Genomic DNA, 16,275 nt, shown 5'->3' with positions numbered 1-16,275 from the left:
GAAGCTCCGAGCCCCCGGCGGCGTGCGCAGGGCCCCGGGCCCCAGCTCCCGCCGCTTCCGGCCCCGTTAGGAAGCTCGGGACGCCGGAGGGGCCGCGGCGAGGGCTCCTCCCCGGGGACCCGGGGCGCCTCTCCCCGCTCTCGACAGGGACCGGCCGGGGGGAAGCGGCAGCCGCGACCGAGCCCCGCCGGCTGGGGCAGCCCTCCGCAAGCCCCGCCCCCCGCGCCGGGGCCCGCCCCCTCTCGGCGCTGATTGGACGCTCGGCACTCACACCCCTCCCGCCTCCCCGGCCCGCTCTCGAGGGAGTGGTTGGCCGAGTCCGCGCACGGCGCGCATTGGAGAGCCCACGGCTACTCCCTCGGCCTCGTCTTCCTCCGGAAAGCGGAAGCGGAAGTGACGTTGAGGGAAGGGGGAAGGTGGGGGGCAATCATGGTGCCGCTGGGGAGGGGAAGAGCTGCTGCCGCCGCTGTCGCTGCCGGGTGCCGCCGAGGTGAGAGCCGGAGCCGGGCGTCGACCTGGGGGGTGGAGACGGGCTGCGGGGCAGGGTCGGGGAGCGCGGCCCTTGGGGGTGTTTCCCGGGGCCCGGGGGAAAGGTTCCCGGTCCCGTCTCCATGGGGACCCCCTCCTCCTCTGTCTCCATGGGGACGGGACCCTCCCCCTCCCCCATCTCCATGGAGACCGGGGCCGGCCCCTCCCTGCTCCCCGGGGGAGACCCTGCTCGCTTCGGGATCCCGCCCGGGGCTGAGGCCTCCCTGCGCCCCCTGCCCCCGGCCCAGCCCGCCCCTCCCCGCTAGGGCTGGGACCCTCCCCCGACTCCTGTCCTCTGCCTCCCTGGAAGCCCTTGGAGGCACCTTGCAGCCTGGCCCCGTCGCCCGCTGCCCTGTCCCGGGGCTGGTCCGGGGGGGCTCGGCCCGAGACGCCGAGCATTAATTACCCCTTCCCCAAGAGGGGACCCTGGCGCCCTCCCTCCCTTCCTGCAACCCCAGCCCCTTCAAGGGCACCTTGAGTCCACCCCCGCCCGGGACCCCGACTCTTTTTTATCTCACCTGGAGATCATCAAATAATCCCCTGCCCTGGCTTCAGATGTACTTCAGATGCCCTTCCCTTCTCACCTGCCCCTAGTTGAGAATCCTCCTTTCCCGCCTGGGAGATAACATCTTATCTCTTGGCCTTCTGGTCTTCTACTCTAAGTCCCGCCACTCATTCATTCATCCATCCATTCATTCATTCATTCTCTTGCTCTTCCAGTTGAATTAATATATTCATCTCTCACACCACCAGACTCCGGAATGAGCGCCCAAACTCACTCTCCCTTACCCCTGGGGCGGGGGGAGAGGGAAGGGCTGGCCCGGAGCAGTCTCTGTTTTCATACCTCCAACCCCCAGTTCAGCCCACTTCACTGTCCAGGGTGTCTATATCAACTACCTGGGGCCCGATGTATTCTTATCTTTCTTTTCCTCCTCCTTATTGCATTGAAGTGCCTCCTTCCCAGAAGTTGCATAAGCTTGAGTCAGGGGTCAGAAAGGTTCTTTCCTAATCTGGTTCCTCCAGCCTCTTTGACCCCAGAGTTTGTGTAGACCCTGTTTTGAGACAGGCTAGTTTTCCCATCCTATTCTGAGTTAGGATTTCCAGCACCAACTTGGAAGAGAAAGTTAAAGTGTGAATTTTAAGCAGAAAATAAAAATGGCCATGTTGCCATGTTGAAACTTACAAATTACCCTATGTTTATATGTTCTGCCTAGCCTCACCCACACTTGTAAAACTTGATGTGTCAGATTTGGGGGGAATTGCAGATCTCTGTTTCAAAGAAGAAAAGCTTCCTGTTTGATTCCTGCTCCACCCCCATCCCCAACAGCAAATCTGCATAGAGTGGCTTGTGGTTGGGTGTACCCTGAGAAATATGATGTAGCAACCTCTTCTGGAGCTGCCTGAGGATGTAGTCCCAGAACTCATGAGCAGCAACTTATTTAGCCAAGTCCTATTCTTATTTGGGGGATATATGAAGGATTTTTTTTCTTATATCATCAATAGTTGGAGTGTCTCATTGTTTAAATTACCTAATTATATTTAACAGCTCTACCCCTTTCACTTTCTTCTCTGGAAACCCTTGGGTCATCTAATTGTAAAGAGAAATACATGAAGAAATTCTTGTGGTATTTCATTTTTCTTAGGAATAACTTGAACCTTACAAAATAGATTGAATGATACCACAAAGACTATGTTATCTATGATTTGTCTGGTCTTGGTCTTCTTGACCTTTTAAAATACAGGAATAGCAAGGGAGACCCTAGTAGTACTACTTGGACTCTTGGTTCTGAAGGACGTCATGTGGTAGGCCTCTAATTTTTAATTTGTTCTTTTACAGACTGGTCCTTATCTTCCCATATCTCACAATTGCACTGAGCTCTGTTGAACCATGGGGGAAAACAGTCCAGATGACAATATCATTTGCTATGAGGCAGAGGAAGATGAACTATCACATCATGATAAAATACTCAGGTTTGTGGATAAGAACGGACTGTTGCCTTCTTCATCTGGAACAGTTTATGACAGGACAACTGTTCTCATTGAGCAGGACCCTGGCACTCTGGAAGATGAGGATGATGAAGGACAATGTGGAGAACACCTGCCTTTTTTAGTGGGGGGTCCTGATGAGGGATATCACTTAATAGATCATGAAGGAATGTCCCAGGGTTATGTGCAGCACATCATCTCTCCAGATCAGATCCATTTAACCATAAATCCTGGTTCAACACCTATGCCAAGAAACATCGAAGGTGCAACTCTCACCCTCCAGTCTGAATGCCCAGAAACGAAGCGCAAAGAAGTAAGTAAGCTCCTGTATTGGAAGCTTGGCTTGACATCTGCACTTAACTCTTGTTTGTACATCTGATGTCCTGACATTCTCAACGGGACCAGTTTAAAAAAAAAATTTACAGAGGCCCCAGGGAAAAGGGCCTTGGTTGGTTTTTTTACTCCAAGTTTTTATATGTCAGATATTCACTTTAAATTGCTTTGTGTTATTTGACTGGTTTTGCTTTTGGTTAACACACAACAAAAAACATATGCATATAACTGTACAGAGACACACACACACACATACACACATACACACAGCTAGTTGTGTGACCTTGGGCAAGTCACTTAACCCCATTGCCTTGCAAAAAGAATAATAAATTTCAAAACAGCCAGTACATAAGTCCAAAGAGTGTGTGTATATATCTATCTATATCTCTGTACAACTCTATGTATATGGTTTTTTTTGTTGTATGTCTGAGATTGAATTTGAACTCAGGTCTTCCTGACTCCAGGGCTGATACTCTATTCACTGTGCCACCTAGCTGCTTCTCCCTTTGAAATTTCAAGCATAAATAAATGATTACTTTATACCTTAACTTCCCCAGACAGAATTAAATGGAAACATGACTGGTAATTCCACAGACTTGATGTTGAAATAATTGCTCCTTCCTGTGTAGAAGTCTAATAAAAAGGGACATTTGCTGCATTACAGTTTTCCCCTGGAATATATGTTATGGCTTGTTTTAAATATGGACATCCCTGGGTGCCTGGGTGTAGCTTTATTATCTTGGTATGTTTTTAATGCTTTACAATTGCAAACTAGATCTCTTTCCCAACAGTTTCTGGAAAATACTGGACAAATTCTCTAATGCTTTTACTCTTCAGTTTAATTAGAAGCAAAAAGGGTGTGCATTAGAAGTAGTCATGTATATTTTCTAGAAACTATGTTTCTAGGTCAAGTAAAAATGGGTCAGTAGTAGCAGTAGTATCGGTGATTAAATGGAAAGTCTTACTAGACAAATTTCAGTTTCATAGAATACCCAAATCTTTTTTTTTTCCTTTCCTGTTATTTGAGGTTGGAATTGGAATTTATTGTCCTTAAAAAAAAAGAGAGAGAATTTGTCATAGTCTTTAAGAGTTGTGATCAGTCAAAACCCCTGAGTTTTTGCCAACCTATATTTATACATTTGAGTTTTAAAAAACCAAAATGCAAGATTTGACTATTAAATTTCATCACAGTTTTGATTACATCTGGATTGAACTCGGTACTTTCTAAGGTTCCTTTCAATTCCAAGTCTATGATATTATGAGTTTTGATTCTACCAACATGTTAGCTGTCTTTAGTTTTGTGTCAGTTGCAACTTTGATAAACCTGTCATATCTTCACCCAAAAATATTGAAGAAAACTGGGTGATCTATTTTCAAGACATAGAATTGAATCTGGAAAGGACCTGAGAGATCACCTAGACCAATTCTCTAATTTTGCCAGCTGAAGGAAGCCTGTAAAGTGGTACTTGGGTGGAGAGAAGACATAGAAACTGAGACTGAGAGAGAATGACTTGCCTGAAGTCACTCAGGTAGAACATTGCAGAGCTGCCGTTGTTTGTCCTTAGATCTGAAAGAGGACCATGACTTCAGGGAAGGGATGCCATGACCTGCAAGTGAGATGGATTTGAGGGTGAGCTTTATAAATCATAATTCTCACTTTCTTGTCCAGAGTCATTTGGGTTTAGTTGCCAGATATGGATCTGGACCACTGGAGATGCTCTGGATGCAGTGGATGCAATTGACCTTTTTAAGCTAAGGTCTTTATTGGTCTTAGTTTGACTGAGGCAGCACCCATTCCTAGATTTAGGCTTGGTAAGAAAGGAATGAAGTTAAGAATGATCTCTTTTGCATAGTCAAAAGCAAAAACAATCTGAAAGGGGAAGACCCTCAAGATTATTGGCGGAAACAGAAATAATTGCTATTTACATTGATTGTGATTAGTCAGATCCTAAACAGTGACCAAATGGGGTTGACCTCGGACTTAAGATTGGTCAGTCATAAGAGCCAGAATGATTTTTGGGGCTGGTAAACCTGGAGATATCTTGCCAGGATTTAGCAAACATCAAGGGAAAGAAGAAAAGAGAGAGAAGTAAGAAAGCTGTGTTGCCCACCTGATGAATTGCAGCTCTAACTACTCACATAGGTTGTTGTTTGTCCTTTGTTCTCAAAGAGGGCCATGATATCAGGGAGGTGATGCCATGACTCTTCCTGGCTCAAATCCAGGTTGACATTGGTCAGTCCATCAATCAACCCTTATGTTCAGTATCTCTGACAGCAGTCAGCCAGCCCATGGCATTCGTGCTGCATTAAGCTATTAAGGAAATTTTTGTCACTGTTCTGGAAACCACAACAAGGTCAGGCTGAGTTTTGCCTGAGAGTTTTTAAAGTAGCTTGAACTTTTCTGGGGAAGAGGGAAGGTAAAACCCTAGTTTGAACCCCAGTAACCTTTACTAATAGCTTAGTTGGAGCTGCCTTAACTTTTGACTAAACAGGATCATTGGTGAATCAGTCAGGTAACTAGACTGGGCAAGTCAGTGATTCAGGTTGTGCTATCTTCCAGTTCTCAATATAACAAACTCTTATTAAGTATCTCTGTACCCTGTACTGAGTGCTGTGGATGTAGAGATAAAAGCAGCAGGGCACTGTCTGGAAGGAGTTTGCTTTCTAGCTGTTGAAAAATGCCTTTTGAGGAAGAGGAGGAAGAGGAAGAGGGAGAGAGAGAGAGCACTGATAGCCAGAGAGAGCTGGAGAGGCTTCCTACAGGAGGTGACACTTGAGCTGAGCTTTGAAGAGAGCTAAGGATTCCAATAGGGTCAGGTGAGGAGGGGGATCATTCTAGGCAAGGGAGATAGATGGTCTGGGCAAAGTTTGACTTCTGACTGGCTTATATTTCAATATTTGTCCATTTTGAAGTGAAGACTGCTTGGTTTGCTCTGTTTTCTAGGGTATTCCTTATTTGTGATGAGATTTCAGTCTGATTTTCCTTGTTGCCTGATTTTCTGTCATATGTATAGAAAATTGAACTCTGTGGATTGGATTCTCTATAGAATTATTTCATGGTTTGCTTCCTCTAGTTATCCCTTTGGGGCCAAAAGTTAGCACAATATATGTCTATTGTCACACTGACTTCTCCTAAGATACTTTTGGTATTTGCATTGTGATTTTTAGTGGTTGGTTTTCTCTTTAAGGTTTGCTGTTTCTGTGTTGGCCTTGTAGCTTTAAGTAAAAATTTTCCTATCAAAATTTTGTTATTCCTTTTTTTTTTTTAACTCTCAGTATAGTTGATACAAGTTCCTTGAATACTTTGTAAAATCCGAATTGATAGGTAGGTTTTGATTTGGTTCCGTTACTCTTTCTGTTTGGAGTTCAGTTCAATGTTTCCTACCTTTTAAGTTCATGCTCCACCTGCAACCTTGCCAGAACATACTGAGAGATAAGGGGGTACCATGTACCAACCTATTCAGTCATCTGTTCCTATGCCTGTAAGATCATTGCCCAAACTCAAGAGACTGATTAGGTGCTAGCTTCGCAGCTTAATAACTCTGTGACCTTTGGCAAGGATTTTACTTCTTACTTCAGTTTCTACATCTGTGAAATAAGATTAATGATATTTAATACTACCTGCCTCGCAGCATCATTGCTGATGTATATATAGTATGTTGTAATGATATGAAAAGTACTGTACAAAGGTGAGCTATTGTTGCCACCATTAGGATAAATGCACACCATTTCCCCTTCATATCTACCACGTTTAATAGCCAGTCACTCAAAAATTGACAAAAAAAAAAGTCAAGGGATTTTGATAGTAAAGGGAACAAAAAATACCAGTGTAATGCAACAGAATGTCCTGATACATTGACTGAGTTAGAAAGAACTGTTAGAGTTGGTGGCACTATACCCTGTAAGAGTTATCTGAACTCTTTCCACATAGAAAGTTGGTTCTCAAAGGGTATACTATGACAACCTAGAGTGCCACAGATTTTGTTAAGTTTATTGCAAAATTTTGGACCTGGTGTTATTGCAGATAAAAGAAAGTTTAAATAATTTTGATTAATGTAAATTTTACAGACTGAGCATGTACAGTATGGTCTTCATTGTGGCTATTGGTAGCTACATCTTGCTTTACTCATTATTACTCTATATGCTGGTATCAGATCTTGAACTTGCAAGGAACTTATCAGAATGGTGACTCCTTTTGAAGGAAAGCTGTGCATGCATTCATTTCCTGACTCTCCCAAAGAGTTACCAGCTTAACCAAGTAGTAGAACTTTAGAAGCCATCTAATGCTGCCTCTATCCATGCTATCTATAATATTCTCACCAAATAAGGCTAATCCAGCTTCCTTTAAAGCTTCTCAAGTCTCCCCTAGGGGAGTGCATTCCATGTTTGAACTGTTCTGATTATTGGAAAACTTTTTTTTTCCCCAATGAGTGATACAAAAATCTATCTTCATTTAATTCTGCTTCCTCCCTTTCCTTCTATTCCTCCTAATGATCCTGGTTCTGTTCCCTAAAGTCCCAGCAGAGCAAAAACACCATATGGATATCCCTACTGATCTTTAAGAATTGATATTCCATCCCTTACTAAGTTATTAAACATTCTCACTCCCTTCAAGTAGGTCTCCAGTGGCCAAAACTCAGCAAGTCTAAATCAGAACTCATTATCTTTCCCTTATACTCCCCTCTTCCATATGTGCCTATCACTGTCATTGGCACCACCATCCTTCAGTTACTCAGGTCCCAAAGCTCAGTGTTACCCTTGGAATTCCCACTCTCATTCATCCCACAGATCCAGTCTTGCCAAATATTGACTTTTAAACTTTCACAGCCTCTCATTCGTCTTCTACTTAACATTCACTTTGCCACTTGCTTCAGCCCCTCATTGTCTCTGGTCTAGACTATTACAGTGATGTTCTTTTTGATTCACCTGTCTAAAGACTCTTCCCGGGCAGCTAGATGGCGCAGTGAATAGAGCACCGGCCTTGGAGTCAGGAGTACCTGGGTTCAAATCCGATCTCAGACACTTAATAATTACCTAGATGTGTGGCCTTGGGCAAGCCACTTAGCCCCATTGCCTTGAAAAATCTAAAAGAAAAAAGAAAAAAGAAGACTCTTCCCTCTCTAGTCTGTCTCCTACTCAGTTGTGAGCATGATTTTCCTAAAGCGTAAGTTCAGTCATATCATTTTTCTCTGTTCAGTAAACTCTGATGGCTCCCCATTCCCACCCCCCAGAAGTTCCTCACCACTTGTCCCTTTCCTACCTTTCCAGTCTCCATGTACCTTATTCCCCTTTACAACTGCACTGATTTCTTTGTATCTTTGTCTTTGCACTGATTGTCACCCCATCATATTCTCCTTCCTCCCCTCTACCTCTTCATTTCCCTGCCCTCCTTCAAGACACAGTTCATATCTCACCTTTTGCAGGAAGCCTTTGCAGGCCCTTCTAGCTTTTGCTGCCTTCCCCTCAGAAAGGACCTTTTTTTCCTTGCTTTCTTTGTATCTAATTATCTGTGTGTTATCCCTGCCCTTTCCCACTCCCCCATTAAAATGTAAGAACTTTATGAACTAGGACTTCAGGTTTGAATTCCTTTGTGTCTAGCAAAGGGTCTGGCACATAGTTAGAACTTAACATAACTGTGTTGATTTGGGCATTTTCTTACACTGATGAAAATATTGGCCTGACCCATTTTCTACCTTCCCTCTACCCCCCAAAAAAGTTTACTTACAAGTTGGTTGTTTAGAATGTAATAAGTTTCTCCTATTATAAATTATAGTATAAATGATAACTATTCCATAAAAGCCTGGTGAATCCAAAAAGTTACCAATAGCTAGTGCTGGGAGTACTGGAAAATGAAACTTTCTATTTTAAACAAGGTTTCTAAAAGTAAGCAACCAGGAGACTCTGGTGATATTCTTCAGGACCTTTTTTGTGCAGGGGTGGCCCTTTCAAAGGGTTTCAAAGGTAAAATGAGACTGTCTGCGCCCTTGAGGAGTTTATGTTCTCCTGGGGGAGATCTGGTCATATTAGTTTACATCTACACAAATATGTATATGCCTAAATGCACCTTATCCATTAAGTATATGTAGCAATATTCTGTGTGTTATTTCTCTGTGGGAAAATTCACTTTTGGCTCCAGTTGCTAATAATAAGTGGAAACAATGTAGTATCTGGAAAGAGCACTGGATTTAGAGCCAGGAGCTCCTCTATCCCTGACCAGCCATATGACCTCAGTCACTTAATCTCTTGGTCTTTTTTCTCATCTATAAAATGGGAGTGGAAATACTTGCAGTATCTACCTGATAGTGGAGTTGGCAGAGATCAATGAAAACTTCTATGAACCACTTCTGTAAACCTCAGGGCCCTAAATAGATGGAAGCTGCTATTGTCTTGTCCTGTTGTAGCCCTAGTACACGATACCAACACTCCTCTGTCTGTCTCCCTCAAGTTACCAGGCAGTGGCATCAATCAAGGACTAAATACCCAATTGACAGTGGGAGGGAGCAAGAATTCCATCCATGGCAGGGAGCTCGAAGAGCTTTAGGCAAAGCTCCTAGAAGATGAGGAAAATAGCTCTAGCACTCTAGGACTTCTTGGCTGCTAAGAGATTAGATATGGTATGGAGTTAGGGTGCGACTCTGGTGTTAGAGCACATATATTGGGAAGGTCCATGAGGATCAAAAGAAATCTAAAAGTAAGGAGAGGAGGGGAGTTCTTGTAGCTGTACTGATAGAAGGGACTGTGCTCCTAGAGGTAATGATATGTTCCTAGTCAAGAGGGCCTGTACACGTTGAATGCTTAGTGGAAATAGTTGAATGGCCAGTGGAGCAGGAACAATAAGAAAAGGAGGGGTGGAATTTCAGACTTAGAAGGTACCTTTAAGATCATATTGTTTACCCTTCTAGGGGGTTGTGAATGGGTCCAAAAATCCTACTCTGTGGACCTCAGTTTTCATTTCTCTTTCATCTGCCTTGTGTGTGCAGCTCCAACATCCTTTCCTTCACCACCCAAAATTTTGAAGGTTATCTTGTTCCTTGATGTGTATTTAGTGCATAATTTTCTCCAGCTTTTATAGTACTTCCTCATCTCATCATCATCACTTCTTCCAAATTCCTCTGAGTTCATTTGACTTGCCTCCTTCTGTATCCCCAACACTTAGCTTACTGTAGGTGTAAACAGTGAGTGTTAAATAAGTGTTTGCTGACTGATTTTTGACTAAGGTGGACACACCACAGTATTTCTTACTGTAGTGTGTATGTGTGTGTGTGTGTGTGTGTGTATATATATGTGTGTATATGTATATACATATATGTACATATATATGTGCAGATACATTCACAAAGAAAAATCCTTATTGAATTTTGGACCCTTCAGAATCAGTTCTTTGAACCAGTCTCCCGGCTGGAAGTTTTCCATACCCTTAGTATGGACCAACTCTGCTCACTCCATGAAACATAAACTAAAGCTATCTTCTTCAACCCTCTTGTAGTAACAAGTTCCCCTTATTGTACTAGGTTAACATTAGTTACATTAATATTTGAGATCCATTTAAAATCAGTTTATTTTCATTGGTATTTTCATAGCATCTGATATTACAAGATTGATTTTATTGAAACGAACTCTAGAGAACAGTTCTATCTTTACATAGCCTGGAGCAGCTCAAGCCCTTGGCCCTTTTTCTTTTCTGTTATAATTGGACATTGCTTGTATTCCCTTTCTTACAAAATTTGGTGCCATTGCAGTTCAAAAGTGTGGTATTTTTTTTTCTGTTACCAATAGAGAGGTAGGAAGATTGCCCTTGGAAGGTGACATAGTTAAATTGTTTTGAGAATCAGATATCTTTGCCACTAACTGGCTGTGGAATGGTATGGCCTCTGGAAAATTATTACTCTCTCAGCTTCAATTTTCTCTACAAAATGCAAGGGGTTGGATAGATCCTCTTTAAAGGAACCTTCATAGTTGTAAAACTTCCTATATGATTCTTTATGTTCTGAATGAACTATCAGTATTCATTCTTGTCTTAGGACTTGGGACATTTAACACAACCTAGCAAAGAACTGTTTTCTTTTGGATAAGGTGGAGTAACAGCTTCCATTTTGAAATACCGTATTTTCTTGAAAATAAAGCAGTGTCTTATATTAATTTTTGCTCAAAAAAGATGCATTAGAGGTTATTTTCAGAGGATGTTTTATTATTTATTTTTCATAGACAACAATATACATTTATTCATATACAAAATTTTTTACATATTAATGTCAATAATATTATTTGTTAATATTATTATTTTATAATTCAATATATCCATTGTGTGTTACATAGGATGTACTGAATATATCTATCAGGCTGACAATCTTAACTGGGGCTTGTTTGGAGGGAAATAACAGTAATATTTCAGTGCAGGGAAAATTCATAGTTCACCCTGTCCCCACCCTCCTACCCTCCATTCCCCTTCCCTAGTTGAACTCCTATTCTTGAACTGATCCAAACAAAAGAAAGACTAAGGGAAGCTTATACAAATTTTTTTTTTAATCCATAGCCCCATTCATTGTGGGACCTTTGAGAAGACTTGTCTGAAGAATGAGAATACTCATTTTTTTTTTGTCATAAACTTCTTTTTCATTGTGTCATGGAAATTTATTCTATACAAAGTCCTAGTTCTTTAAACACTAACTCCTCTTTAGTTCTCTTTAATAGCCACAGATGTATCTGTAACTTATAACCCCCTTCCTCCTGTTGTGCTACATGCATGTCCTTGGTAGGTTGTCCAGAATGTAGATAATGTAATGAAACTATGTGATAATACTGATATTAACAGTCAAGAAATATTTATTGTGCCTTCTGTGTTTGTGTGTATGGGGGGGGCACGCAATGCTTAGTCTGTGCATACAAAGAAACGTAGACCCTTTGAATTGGAAGGAATCTCAAAATATTATCTAGTGTGCCCTTGTCTATTAGAAGCATAAAGTCCTGGTGTCCTTGTCCCATAAAGGATTACATGAAACAGGGGGAAAGGAGAGATGAAAGAAAGGAGGAAGTGGAATTGGTGTGCAAAATCATTTGCTAATCATCAAAGGAGGGATAATGCATATGCTCAAACATAAGTTCAGAGAAGGAAGGGGTCACCCAAATCTGGGATACTTGACTAGAATTTCATGGAGTACCGGTAAAAGAAGGACTGTTACTCCAGTTTAAAACAGCCTGAGAAAAAGAGAAGAAATAAAAATGTGCAGAATATATTCAAGTAGTGGTGAACATATTAATTTGACTAGAGAAAATCTGTGGAAGACTCATAGATTGTAGAAAACCTTGACTGTGCAGACTAAATTGAAGACAGTGAGGAGCCATTGAAAGTTTTTGAACAAGGAAGTTACAAGTAAGAAAGCTGTTTTAGAAAGATTAATCTGATACTGGTATTTAGGATGAATTAATTGGTGGCATATCGGTTAGAGGATTGGGTTTGAAATCAGGAAGATTCATCTTCCAGAGTTCAAATCCTGTTTCAGATAATAATTAGCTGTATAATCCTGGGCAAGTCACATTACACTGTTTTCCTCAGTTTCTTCTTCTGTAAAATGGGGATAAATAATAGCATCTATCTCTTGGGTTTGTTGTAAGGATCAATTGAGCTAATATTTGTAAAGCACTTAAAGTCTCAACATGATAGGGGCTATATAAATGTTTATTATCTATTAATTTGAGGCTGAAGCTTAAGAAAAAAGTCAGGACTAGAGATGGAAAATTGGAAAACATCAAAATGAGGCTATCAAGTAATTTATATTCCTCTAAGTTGTGGATTATGTAGGCTTGCATGAAGGTGAGGGTGGGTGTGTCTAGCTGGAGAGCCAAACTGCCCAAAATGGAGCCCTACAGTCAGGTTTTTATAATTATGATTATTAGAAGACAAGATCTGAAACATCATCTCCAGCTTATCAAATCAAAGATGGAGGGCCCCCTGCAACCCAAGAAGAGACGGGGGCAACTCAGGAAGAGGCAGAGGGAACTCAGGAAATCAGACATTCTGGTAAGAGGAGTTATGGTGCCCTCCTAGCCATAGGAACTATCTTGATGGGATTATGAAGGCAAGCTCTTGTTTCTTAAATTGACATGTTGTATTCAATTTTGTGTCTTTCTTAAAGAATGGTTTCAACTTCATTGTTACTAATTTGATCTGGTGATCAACAGGCCTTCTTTTAGTATCTCTGTGAAAGTTGATTTCATCTACCAACTCTGCTCTTAAAGATCCCGTAAAATAGGAATTGTGTGTGAGTCAGAGAGTTGTGATTAGCACTTTGTCAGGGAAAGTAAAGACTGAGAAATAGAGAGTGGAATTTGTCGATGAGCCAGGAATGGAGTAGCAGATTTTGGAAGATTAATAAATATATCTGCTTTAGAATATTCCAGTAGTTTGATCGTGCATTAACTTTTCTTCTTTTAGATTTAGAATTTATATATTTGAAACTTTAACTTTTGTTGATAAAGTAGATTATAGGGATGGATTTGCTTTCATGTTTAGGCATCCTTTTTTAGAATCACAGAATATCAACTTTGGGGAAGGGATCTTAGGAAGTATATAGTATAACCCCCTCATTTGATGCATGATTATACTGAAGTTCAAAGAAGTAAGGGCTTTATTAAGATCACATTAAATAGTCAATGTCACAGCTGGAATTAGAACCAGCTCTTCTGATTCCTAGGTCAGGACTTTTTAAATTCACTTCATTGTGGTGAAAGAGTCAAGCTGTGTTAAGAGAGGCAGGCCTGTGTGGTAATGTTCAAATACATATTAGAATTTTGATAGAAGACAATACTGTAAAAACAGTTTATACTAGTTTCTCAATCTTATAAAAAGTCAAGTATATGTTTTTGGTTTATTTACTTGAGCATATACACTTATCCAAAAACTTAGTTTTGCTACTTTGCTCATTTCGGAGACTAACAATAGGCATATAAAAGTCCTTTTTATAAGTTATTGTGGTGTAGATAGACCAAATCAGAATAGATTCAGGGATCAGATCCTACCTTAGCCTTGCGACCGTGTGTAAATCATTGAGCTTATTTGAACCCTAGGCAACTCTTCAGCTCTAAATTGTAGACAGATTGTGAACTACATTGATGTGGATAGTTCCTATATTCACCTCATAGATCCTTGATGTATTACTGGATGTTTATCCTTAAAACATAGCTATTTTATAATGGAGGAAAGCCTGCTTGACAATATATTTCAAGGATCCATGATTTCATCATGTGGGATATATCTGCATCTAGGCAAATGGCAACCCCACTATAACTTAGTGAGTGATTGTGGTCAGTCTGGTGTTTTGGATCTCTCTGAGCTGGGCTGAGCTGTTCTGTAAGAAACCCACAAACAATTTGTTGCTGACTCTATACTCAAAACATTTCCAGCTTGGGTAAGGCCACCTTACAGGGCTTGCACTTTGCTTGGCATAGCCTTTAAAAACCTAGGTTCACCTCAATGAATAAGACTTTGATGGAGAAATGTCCCAGAGAATGCTTAAAATTTCAGATTATTAACAAGGAATTAACTTTGGTTTCTTAGACACTGTGGCAATGGAGCATAAGCTGTAGCATCTCCTATCAAACTCTAAAGTATGGGTGGAATGTGCATAAGTCCTGTGATTGGAGTTGTGAACCATCTATTAAGTCCTAGAGGGGCTGTGATATATGGCAGTGGGTGCAATACCCACACCAAAGAGATTGCTGGTCCTTGAAATGATAAAGTAAGTTATAGCAAGGAGATGCTTCTTTTAAGCATCTTCTGGAAATGGGACATGGGGAGCTCAGGTAGAGTAGTTTACATGCCAGCCCTTCAATGCCACTGACTGGGCAAGCTTTGTGTGTTAGGTGAAGCGGTACCAGTGCACCTTTGAGGGCTGCCCTCGCACCTACAGCACAGCGGGCAATCTGCGCACCCACCAGAAGACACACCGGGGTGAATACACTTTTGTCTGCAACCAGGAGGGCTGCGGCAAAGCTTTCCTCACCTCATACAGTCTCAAGATCCATGTGCGTGTACACACGAAGGAGAAGCCATTTGAGTGTGATGTGCAGGGCTGCGAGAAGGCATTCAACACCTTGTACAGGTCAGTTCCTTGTTTCTGAATAATTGTGGGTCATCTTCCCCCTTGGAGAGGTGGGAAGTCAGGTGCACAAGTGGTCACTTCGGTTGGTTTTGCTTAATAGGTTTTCTTTGTTTCAAAGGAGGGTTTGGGGAGGTGGGGCAGGTGATAATACTGGGAAATGACTAGTATAAACAAGAGGCATTGATGAAACTTTAAAAATGTGTTTAAATGAAACCTTTTGAAACTCATATCTTTTGATAAATTGGTCCTTTTTATTGAGAAACAGTTGACACATACTAACAAACACCAGATAAACCTTACAGAGTCCATAGAATACAGTCCCTGAAAACCTAGTTATCAATTAGTACTAGAAGTTTGGCACTATGGATGATATCAACTATTCATTTTAAATACAGGCTGTTAGCAGTTTCTCAGATGTCCTTTTTATAAATTCAAATCTTCATCTATCTGTTGCTTCAGGTGAGGACATACCTGTATTTAATTTTGTGTCTCATGGAGTGAAGCTCTTGCCAAGAGGATATGAGCCTCTTGTACTGAGTCAGGGCTGTGCTCTGTGGGGCTTGGCCTTTGTGGCTCTCTTTCTTACTTTACCATGGAAAGTTTCTTTCAAGCACACTGTGAGTTGTCTGCCTTGGTTCTCAATGGGAAGGGAAGGGGGCAGGACTTGAGACTTTATGGGCCTTGTGTTGAATCTTCTGATTGCTGATTTAAAACTGTTTTCCCTTCCCTCCTCACCTTGAGCAATTTGTTTATTCTCCAAATCTGATCACACTTGAGATCTTCAGGGACCAGCTACTAATAGAAGTAGTGGGAGGGGAGGGAGATAGGAGGGAGGGAGCTGAGCCTTAGAAAAAATGCTAATACAGAGGAGTCTGAGGTGAGGTGTTTGTTTGTATACTCAGAGACTTCTGCCAAGTTCAACAGAAAGGGAATCCACGGAACAATGCAGGTGCTCAGAATTACCAGGTCTTTATTAATGTCAGCAGCCAGTCTGCTTTATTCTGGTCTTGCTCCTCTTAACCCTGGATGGTTGAAGCAAAGCAGATTAGAGAAGGGAGTTTAATTTCAAAGTGAGGGAAATGACTTGTGAGGACACCTGTGCTGGTACCCCACCCCAGGGAAGGAACCCCATACTTCTACCAATAGCTCCACACTGAGCTGTAGTCCAGACAGTGAGAGGTAACAGCAACAATGAGACAAGTTTCATTCGCAGCAGGGCTTCATACTGGAATATGAATGCTTGTCTGAGCTCAGAGAATACCTGTGCTGATCAGTACAATCCAATAGAGCAATCAGAGGGTATGCACAAAGGATGTTGTGATGCCAAGCT

The 16,275-nt window shown here is 41.7% G+C and overlaps 1 protein-coding gene across 1 annotated transcript in view; it reads left to right on the top strand.

Moving 5' to 3' along the window:
* The first annotated feature begins 421 nt into the window (after window positions 1-421).
* Window positions 422-16,275, top strand: part of MTF1 (metal regulatory transcription factor 1) — a 31,252-nt gene continuing 15,398 nt past the window's right edge. The window contains exons 1-3 of the mRNA XM_074217570.1: window positions 422-490; window positions 2,366-2,827; window positions 14,707-14,945. Of these exons, the coding sequence (XP_074073671.1) occupies window positions 2,417-2,827; window positions 14,707-14,945 (650 nt within the window). The 5' untranslated portion in view covers window positions 422-490; window positions 2,366-2,416. The remainder of the gene's footprint in view (window positions 491-2,365; window positions 2,828-14,706; window positions 14,946-16,275) is intronic.

Source organism: Macrotis lagotis, chromosome 1 (genome assembly GCF_037893015.1).
Source record: "Macrotis lagotis isolate mMagLag1 chromosome 1, bilby.v1.9.chrom.fasta, whole genome shotgun sequence".
Classification (NCBI taxonomy): Eukaryota; Metazoa; Chordata; class Mammalia; order Peramelemorphia; family Peramelidae; genus Macrotis; species Macrotis lagotis.
Note: the sequence above shows the minus strand (reverse complement) of the source record. Positions and strands in the feature narration are given on the sequence as shown.